The sequence below is a fragment of the Melanaphis sacchari genome, unplaced genomic scaffold (assembly GCF_002803265.2).
Source record: "Melanaphis sacchari strain LSU unplaced genomic scaffold, SCAv2.0 Contig120_pilon_pilon, whole genome shotgun sequence".
Classification (NCBI taxonomy): Eukaryota; Metazoa; Arthropoda; class Insecta; order Hemiptera; family Aphididae; genus Melanaphis; species Melanaphis sacchari.
In genome coordinates this window covers 730,220-740,781 of record NW_020270473.1, presented here as the reverse complement: position 1 = coordinate 740,781, position 10,562 = coordinate 730,220, and the positions used below count along the sequence as shown (strand labels likewise).

General features: G+C 25.1%; 1 protein-coding gene across 1 annotated transcript; it reads left to right on the top strand.

Moving 5' to 3' along the window:
• Positions 1-831: 831 nt before the first annotated feature.
• LOC112590850 (putative inhibitor of apoptosis) lies at positions 832-8,084 on the top strand. Its single transcript, XM_025334427.1, has 11 exons — positions 832-1,188; positions 1,572-1,723; positions 1,810-1,990; positions 3,465-3,623; positions 3,774-3,982; positions 5,504-5,614; positions 5,695-5,840; positions 5,905-6,021; positions 6,085-6,272; positions 6,377-6,430; positions 7,811-8,084. Exons 2-11 carry the CDS (start codon positions 1,586-1,588, stop codon positions 7,996-7,998), a joined length of 1,491 nt encoding a protein of 496 aa, XP_025190212.1. The 5' UTR covers positions 832-1,188; positions 1,572-1,585; the 3' UTR covers positions 7,999-8,084.
• The last annotated feature ends 2,478 nt before the right edge of the window (positions 8,085-10,562 follow it).

Here is a 10,562-nt window from a genome sequence, read left to right as displayed (position 1 = left end):
ATTACGTTTTCATAAAAAATCTAGTCTAGTGAGAAATTTGGGACTGTTTTCCCTTCATTATGATTTATGAGCATCCTACGTAGTCGAATGGTTGACATTGTTGACAAACAATTCTTTATTTCACTTGTTGTATATTAAAAAATAATAATTAAAACAATTTTAATACATACGAATAATCGTTATTAAATTCATAATGAGTTTATAAAAAAAAAGTATTTCTGTATTTATTAACTACTTAATATCAAGCATACATGTAAAATTATAACATAAATATAAATATAATTTTTTTTTAATTTAAATATTTTCTTCACACTGCAAACAAACAATAGCTGAGTGAGTTTATATTTATAGTGCACGAACGATCGTCTCGGGTCAAATTCAAGACATTAAGACTTAACAGTTAACTGGTATAATAATCAATATGCGGTTAATTTAACACTTCACATTATAGATAAAGAAGTTAATAGAGATTACAGAAAATTCCCTTATTTCCCAAATAACTGAATCTAAAAATAACATACATGTTCACAGACATCGGGTCCTTATGACCCGACGTGACTAGTTACGGGTTAATAATTGTGAAATTTCGCGGCAGACCTATAGAGGCACCAGTGTGCCGTGGGCCGCGGCCCGCTAGTGGGCTACATACTACATTACTACATAGTAAAGTTGGCACTTTGGCAGTTGAAACTTGAAACATCATAGACCTTATAGCATACTTACAACTTACTGTATGGGATACACTATGGAATATGATCTAATCAGCTGTTGTATATCTCTATTCTCTAACCACGGTTACAAATGCTTTATCAATTTTCATCGATTTATTCAATCTACACTCTACAGGCTCTAAGTTTACAACAACACTGTTTAGTGTTTACTGTTTACTACTTAGAGTGGAGTAGTGGCTAAAACAAATGAAGTATCAACACGGTGTGTTGTGTTGTAACTTTCAGTCATTCAGTGGTTATTAATGATAAACATTACAGAAATTTCTGCGCATAATATTTGTATGAACAGTGATCATTAATAATCATTATAATATATACCTAATTTATTATTCAATTCTTTTAAATTCTTGTTAAATTAATTAGTTGTAATTACTTGTACGTTCTTTGTTAAGAAAAACAAATAAAATGCGTAAGATCTAGCTAAATCAAACTAAAAACAACTAGTCAAATTGTTAACGTAAGTTTATATTATAAATATTCATATTAATTGATATTAATATATTATTTATTTATTTTTTTTGTTTTTTTGTTTTTTTGTATTCACCTATGTAGATTATACGTAATTTAATTGTAATTACTTAAGTATAGTACAGATGCTATTGTTATACATAATTTATACGTAAACAAACCTATATTTTTTTGTCAAATATCTAATTAATAGTTGATTATAATAGGTAAAACAGTGTAATTTGTTTTTGTCAAGTATCAAATTTAGTCATAACAAATGTGTATGTTGTACGTTTTTTTGTTTGCTTAATTGCCTTACAGATGAATGTTCATCACAATGTCATAGTCACTAATATTAAATTAAATGATTTTAAATACATGTGTTGCTTACAGATTTGTTTATACTAATGGATTTATCACAATCAATCGATTTAAAAAATGAAAGCAATAGACTGAGTACATTTACTGGTTGGCCAATATCATCTATGATAACTCCAAAAAGTTTAGCAGCTGCTGGATTCTATTACACAAAACGAGCCGACAAAGTAATTAAAATTTTTAATTAGTTATATAACTATTTTTATTACAGATAAGTAAAAGCTATAATGTTATATTTGTTTATTAATTTTAGGTTAAATGTGCTTTTTGTAATATTTGTATTTGTCACTGGGAAATTGGTGACAATGCTATTGATGAACATAAACGTCACAATCCTAACTGTAACTTTTTCTTTAGTCAAGACTGTGGTAATATACCTATTATCGAAGGAATTCAGTTGAGAGGAGATTTTATTGATAATCATAAGGAAACTGGTCAGTTTTTGGTGATAAAATAACATATTTTTTCATAAAGTTTATGATAAAGTATTAATTTTAGCTGTGTATATACACCTGATCATAGTCGGGATTATAGTAGACACCCGACTATGGTCAGACTGATGTAGATGCACAACCATCATATAATAATTTATAATTATTAGTAATAGTAACTAATAAGGTAAACACTAAACACTTAACTGCCATCTGCCATCTTAATAACAAGTAAATTTTAATATCTCGTGACTCGTGAGGAAATTCCAATTTATTTGAGTATTTTCGATGTGTTACATTTGATGTGCGACAATTGCTCGTGGAAAAATCATAAAAATATATTTTTTTGTAATTCTTACCGACTTAGAAAGTCAGAGTACGACTCAAATAACTGACCAACCTTAAATGTTTTATTTTTTTATGTCATGAAAAAATTATTATTATTTTACATTACAGTTTACAGTTTATTCCGTAGTACGGAAAGTGATTTGATTTTTGTGATTATTCAAATTTTATCATTTAATAATGTGATCAGCAAATATTAAAAACTGTTAATGAATATGTATTGAGATATTTCTAGTGGTATTAAGTATTTGGTATAACCTTTAGAAAAAAAATTAGAAAAAATGTTAATTAGTGGCGTTAGAAAATTAGAACATTTAAAAACAATACACCTCCTCCAGACAAAAAAAAATTAAAAATTGGAATATTTGGTGACATTTAGGAGAGTATTTAGTATTTGGAACAACTCTATAAAAAAATAAAAAAGTAGAAAAAAGATAAATAGTGTTGTTACAAAATAGGAACATAAAAAAAAGGCCTGTTTTTACCAACACCTTGCAGAGAGGCCCCAAAAATTAGCTTTGTTTTTTAATTTTTCAAGAACTTTATTATTAACTTTTGAGTTAATTAAATCTTACCATAAAACAGTGTGAAGATATAGTATAAATAGATAGATAATATAATTAAATTAATTAAGATATTTTTAAAATTTCATTCCGTATAATCATAACAACTCTTATAACATAAGTGTTTTATTGGTAACCGTAGTTACAAAACAATAATTTTAATAATAATATTGGATATGTATAAAAATTCCCATTTTTCTTAATTTATTTTATTTTTTGTTAACAAAAGTGGTACTTAAACCTTCAACAGGCTATCGGGTATAACAATCATAAATTTCAGCCAAATCGGTTCAGTAGTTTTCTTGGTTAGCATGGTCGTAGAAAATCCCTTACAATTTTATATGCAGTCAAGTTTCAATAACTCAAATTTTTTTTTTTTGTTCCTAGGAAATTTTTTTAAAAAATTCGAGTTATGTAACTTGAAAAATACATGAGTCGAATTAATTTTCATCTCCCTTGATATTCAAGTTATTGAGACTCCACTATAGTAGTATAGATATAGATTTTTTTTAAATATCTATTAAAACTTCTAATTATAGAACTAATTAATAACAATTTTGATGAAATAGGTCAACCAATTGATATTCAAGGTTTGGGTGTAAGAGAACATAGAGTAGCTTTTCATACAAAGTATAATTCATTCAGTGCTCGATTGAAAACTTTCAAAGGTTGGAATAATCCATCACAAAAACCTGAAGATTTAGCCTCCGCTGGATTTTTTTTTACTGGTACATATTATTGACGTGTTTATAAACTCTTATTAGTTAAATTAAATTATATTTTCAGAAATATTTAAATGTTTGTAGTTTATTAATCCTTTAATATTTAAAAAAGTATAATTGATCATTTATTAATAGACATAAAATTTATTATTACTGGTAGTAATGATGAAGTTCGCTGTTATCACTGTGATGGAGGTCTTCAAAATTGGGAGGTAAATGATAATACATGGGTTGAACATGCAAAATGGTTTCCAAACTGTGGCTTTTTAAATTTAATAAACGGAGAACAGTTCTTAGATGGAAGTTTGGTTGAAAGGTTTAATGCACTCTTACATAAGTCTAATCCTAATAATGATATAACAGAGGTATGTTTTCTAATTTAAAATTTTTAATAACCTATTTACGTACTATATTATATTGGTTTTTGAAAACCATTAATTCTTTCAACATAAGATATTCATTATTTTGAAAGTATTTATTGTTATTATGTATACCCTAAAGGTATTACAAACCAACATCTTTGAAAAAAATGTATTATTATTTATTTTTTATACATTTTTTACTTTTGAATTTAATATTCATTTTTAATTTCATATTTTTCAGGGTTTTCAAAATATAAAAATTGAATTTTGTTTTTTTAAATATAACTTTATTTTGGGATATTACAATCTATACAGGTGTACAATAAATAATAATTATGATAAAATAAATTGAATTTTTAAAGAGTATTTATTTAATTATAAGCACCAGTGAAATGCACAGGGGGGATTAACAGGCGAGCTTTAGGCCCCTCCCCTCCAATTACCTGTATTACTTTTTTTGTTTTAAATGTATCCACAATTTAATTTAGCATCTCAAAGCGTGTATTTACATATATTATATTATATATATCATAGTCAGTGATTATAACCACTTATAACCACAGTTCATAAATAAGTATCTATAATCTATGATTACTACTAAACTGCTGTTATAAGAATCCAAACATCATTAAGTTAGTTAACATTCTTATAATTTATTATTAGCCTTATAAATTATTTTTGTTTATTTTATGCTTAAATAAAAAATGAAAAAAAAAAACAACTATTTTATTTTTTCAGCCAATTAGCCTGTTACAACAGAGTAGTTATTTATTTTCAAGCCCTCCTCCCTTCCAATTATTTCTGTGTATGCCACTGATTGGCACTTAAAGTTTAGATAAGTGGATAGACTAATATTTTGTAAAGTTAATTAATTTTGTATACCTTAATATTACTTCATTCTGATTGTTTAAATTTTTAAATGCTAATAAGAACTTTTCAGGGCTTAATATTGAAATATAGCAATAAAAAAATAACTATATTATCCCATAAAAATATAGAAAATATTTTTTACATAATAATTAATATTCATTTTGTATCTTATTATAATTATTAACCTTGAGACTTTAAGTGATATGATCATTAAATAAATACTATTCAAAATTATCTAAAAAAAAAAAACATATATCGTTAAATTTGTTATTTATTAGTTTTTATTTTCTACAAATTTCCTAACCTAAATTTATGAAAAAAAAATAAGATAGATTTGAATTTAAGTACAAATGTGGAAATTTTATACTTTAAATTAAAATGCTTGACATAAAATTTAGTGACTCATTCAAAAAAATTAAATAATGAAAATAGTTTCAAATTATGTAGGAAAAATAATATATTTTCTAAAATGTAAATATTTTTATTTAAACGTCTCCGTTCAAAAGAATCTCATTTAAAATTCATAATTAATTAAAAATTTATTCTCATATTTTTATAGAGTTTTAAATATGCCAACTACTTTTAATCTATATTATATTTTTTTATTACCATTAATAGTACTATCTAACATTAAACATTATATTTTTATTTTAGGGACAAGTGGTTAGTATACACCAACCAGATTTTTTAAGTTCTTTGACTAGAAATAATGAGCGTCCTAATGATGAACAAATTAGTAGTCTTATGCTATTACCTGCTGCACAAGTGAGATAAACAATTTTTCTTATTTTCTGTAAATTTGCACGTTAAGCATTTATTTAAATTCAATATTAATAACATTTTAGATGGCATTAGCTTTAGGCTTGCAACCATCTTCGATTCAACAAGCAATGGTTAGTAATCTGCAAGATATTAGGACACCTTTTCGCTCAATGGATAATTTTATGCAACAGGTGTTAAATGATGATCAGAATTCATCATTTTCTGATGGGTATTTAACAAAACAAATTTCTAAAAATTAAAATCAATATTATGTATTTAAAAATACATTTTAGAGATGCAATGACTCTAGATCAAATTGTTGAGAGAGAAGAACCAATGGACGGATTAAGTCTTTCTCTAAATCGTATATCTGAAGAATCTAGTGACTCTGATGATGACATTATTGGAGAGTAAGTTTATATGTTAGTATGATTTATATTTTTATACTAAACTTATTAATTTCATTTTTACAGAGTGGTGTCTTATGTGGAAGTTCTTGATACTTCAAGTAGTACCAGTGATTGTGATTCAGAGGTAGAAGAGGTTGAAGAGATATCTGAACCTGAAAGTCAAAATGAAAATAATACCTTAGATATAAATGAATCTGAATTTGTAGCTGATAGTGATAATTCCAGTCTATCTAATAATGTTAAAATGAAAGGTATAAATATTATTTTTATAATTTAATTTTGACTGCATGGATTATGTATTACTGTTTTGTTCAATTATTATTTTTTTAAATCATTAAATTTATGTAAATTTTAGAAGAAGCTGATAAACCAGTTGATGAATCTGCAAATGTTAAATTATCTCAAAGAGGTATTTTTATATTTTATTTATATTTATAACTACTGTTGTCATCTAAGGACAGACTAACCTATAGTTTTGGCCAAACAAATGTACAATTGGTGATTGCCTACCTCAAAGTAATATCACATTATATAATAATGGCTGTTAGGCAGTATTTAAAAACAAATAATTTTACTTACCATGTTTTTATTAACAAACTTTTTGATTATTCAAATACTTATTAATCACACCAATTTATAATATGAATAAAAATTAGGCAAAGTTATTAATAGTTCATATGTTCTCACCTCTAGTGGCATTGTTATCATATATTATCTTTCAATTCTATTGATTTGAATAGTCTGTTGATTATAATAATATTATAATAATCTGCTAATTTTTTTTTTTACTCTTTGGTATCACTTAAACAAAATATGGATAAATGAACTGACTAAATAATTTGTTATTTTATAACTTCACTTTTTTTGTATTATAAGGTCCTTTATCACTATGTAATTGATAGGTTTAACATTTTCACATTTAAAAAATAAGAGACCAACTGTTGTAACTATCATATGGTCATTAATAAGTTTTTAACAAACATTAAAATTTAATATTTTTTTTTCTTAATTAAATACATTGTGTAAGTCGCAATGAATTGTGATGAAAATTATTACTGTTATAACATTCATAATCATTAACGAAATGCATATATTTTGTTTGTATTACATTTTGAAATATTTCAAAAAAATAGACTTAAACACATTAACCTAGCGTATACCTATACAATTTTTACTATGTACATATTTTTATGAATTTAACTAAAAAAAAAAATCAAAAACTTGATTTATCAAATATTATTTATAACATTAGAAGGAACTCCAAAACCTTGTAAGTCTCATCTGTGCAATTGAAACTTAATAAAATTTAAAACTTTCAAGTTTTTAGTTTTGTTATAATAATAAAAGCAAAATTCTTTTTCATAAAAATTATTTTAATTATTACCTAAGTACCATTTCTTTTTCCAAAATTAGTCAATAATTTATAAATGTTGACTTGATAATATATTTTTTTTAATTTCAAACAGAAAATGTTTTTAAAATTAAAATTGTTTCCTTTAAATAAAAAAAAAATTTATTATTTACTGGATATAAAGAGATAATTTTCCACCATTTCAACCTGTATCAAAAATTACATTTTTGTTAGTGATGTGGCAAATGTGTTAAATGTGATAGCTAATTTAGCCAATTTCAATTTAACTTTATAATTTAACAATGGCTCACAAATGTCTTTGTTAAGGCTCTTTGAATTTCCTATGTTATAGTCAAATCTTTTAAGTTAGTTAAATTTAACATATTAAAATTTTCACATTTATGACTATGATTTATAATATGTATTATTTTAATTTAGATTTAGAAGAAGAAAACCGTCGATTGAAGGAAGCTCGGCTTTGTAAAATTTGTGTAGATCAAGAATTGGGTGTTGTTATGTTACCTTGTGCCCATTTAGTTGCGTGCATCACTTGTGCCTCTAGTCTATCAGATTGCCCATTATGTCGACAGACCATCAAGGCTACTGTTCGCACATATCTTTCTTAACAATTGACAACATATTTACAAATTTTTACTTTACACTTAATTCACATTTTTATGCATATAAATATGAAACAAGTTTAATGTATAAATTGCCTGTTCTATCTGTATAATATTATATTGAATGTTAATCACCCCTAAAAAAAAAAAAATTTTTAATTAGGTGGAAATTTCACATATTTTAATATGTAATATAGCTGTTAATTTTGCTATAGTTTAAGTTAAAATTAATAAATAATTTTTTTTTTTTTTTTAATTGTAATATTTCAATTTAGGTGTGTTATTTATTTTATAGTATACATCCTAATTTATTTTTTTTTAAAACAAAATTAAATTTAAAATATTTCTGTTTATTCCACTTTTTAGTTTGTGCTAAATTTTAAATGTAGACCCTTATTTATATATTATATATAATATGTATGATAAATTGGTATGTAGTTTACATTTTAAATGCAATTTATTAAAAAAAATTGATAACTAAATTACAGTCAATGTTAAACAGATATAAAGATAAAAATTGTTATAATTAGGTACAATTAGTATAATATAAATATGAGTAGTATATAATTAAATAAATGTCAATTTCGTGATAGTAGAAATTATTTCATCGTGGTGAATAGTGATACATAGTGTAATTAAGTCATTAAAGCCTAATAAAATTAATGTTATTGTTTATGATATGATGTAATATTTAATATGGTATTTACTATTTACCGTTTTTTTAATTGTTTAAAAGTTCTTATCGTTATTTCTTTAATTTTTTTTTAATTTTCCAATTGAAACTATTGAATAAATTCGAAGAATAAATCAACTGACTGAATTAATATCAACAAGATAACTTCTTAGTTCTTAGGCAGTTAACATTTTGTTTTAATAAGAGATTAGTCTCTCCAAACAAAAACAAGCCAGTACTATAACATATATATTTGTCAAATTTAATTTGTTAGTCACTTGATATTCAAATTATAAATTAGACTTAAAAAGCAATTATTTCATTTGTCATGAATACAATATAGGTTTTTATTTGTTTAAATCAATATTCTTTAGTTTTTGAGAAAATCTGTAAATTAATGATTAGTATTTTTAGCAATACTATTATTCTTGAAAAATCATAAAAATCCTTTTTAACAATTTTATTATTAGATGAAAATTATTGTATTGATTATTATTGAATAAGTTATTTGATAAAAACCTAAACTAACCTAAAATTTCTTACATCACTAAAATTTGTTTTGTAATAATAAAATAGATTTTATTTTATGGATCATAGATTAAGTATATCTTCCAAGACTGTGATAAAAACACTGAAACATTTTAGTTGAATATACTTACCTACACAATTTGCCAAATACCAATAGGTGTATTATTAGTTATAAATTCAAATGATCTTGCCATAAATATCATAAGACCCAAATCTACAGGGGTTATTTTTATTATTAATTATCCACTTCTATCGTACAATTTATTAAAAAAATAACAGTTTAAATTGTTAAAAAGTTTTTCAAATTTTAACATTTATACATGATTAGGGAAGTACCTAAGTAACATTTTTAGACGTTTTGAATGCTATTTTACTTTATAAAAAATACTCGTGTACAAGATCTGGCATCAAAGTTTAAATAAAAAACATATCTATTCTTTCTCCAAACTTGCACCATTTGATTTATACCATACTTTCAGGATATTTTAAATTCTTACGTAATAATTATATACATATGCTAAATGCTTATAAAGTTATTACAAATTATTAAAACTTTTAAATTTTTTTTCGGTAGCAAAATCTGTGTAATCGAAGAACACAATGTAATAGGTATTAATATTTACACTTTGAAGTGTAAATTGTAATCAAGAACTTAAAGAATCATAAAAATAGCGTTTTCGTGTTAATACTCCACAACGTCATCAGTAGAAAGGTTTTAAAATATCAACACGATGTAAGGTAGGTATCTCATGTCGTCTTGTATTGTGTTACCTATTTTATATCCAGACCTTCAATACTGGTCTAAAATGACTAAAATTCATTAAATCGAGACGGCGATAATCATCTTTATGCGTTACATTTTTAAGGACACTATAAAAAGAAAAGTATATGACCATCACCTAAGACCTAAGTAGAGCGGATGAGTTGGTTTCGGATTTCTTGTATTATGTACAAGGAAAACAAAATCATTCGTGCACCCCTCGCGCCTCGTATCGTAAAACTACAATAAAATAAATCCATAAAATTTGCGCAATATAATTTCCCTTCCATATCTCAAGTTTCCGCATTCGCGCTGGTTTACTGCGCTCGTAATGTTTTGTCGTAATGTTGTGCCTCTGCATACAGAGGGGATTCGATTCTCAAATGGTGTACCGGTCACAAACACTGTGTACGACTACTTTAAAAAATAAAACAACACACGGCAAATAAAAGTCCATACGAGTGCAACGAATTCGTAATTCCCTACTATTATATCATATTGTGTTATATCAATCGCTACCGTTCGTCGCAGAAGCGATGTTTACCGCTTGTTTGTTCGCGGGTCAATAATCATTTTCAACTCGAAAACATTTTTCAGAGACGCCAAATT

What these genes read in the sequence shown, in the direction of transcription:
- LOC112590850 (XM_025334427.1), top strand. Translation starts at nt 1,586, where the DNA reads ATGGATTTATCACAATCAATCGATTTAAAAAATGAAAGCAATAGACTG. An exon ending in CTAATAATGATATAACAGAG is followed by an intron (nt 3,983 to 5,503) that starts GTATGTTTTCTA and finishes TTTTTATTTTAG; the next exon opens with GGACAAGTGGTTAGTATACA. An exon ending in TGTTAAATTATCTCAAAGAG is followed by an intron (nt 6,431 to 7,810) that starts GTATTTTTATAT and finishes ATTTTAATTTAG; the next exon opens with ATTTAGAAGAAGAAAACCGT.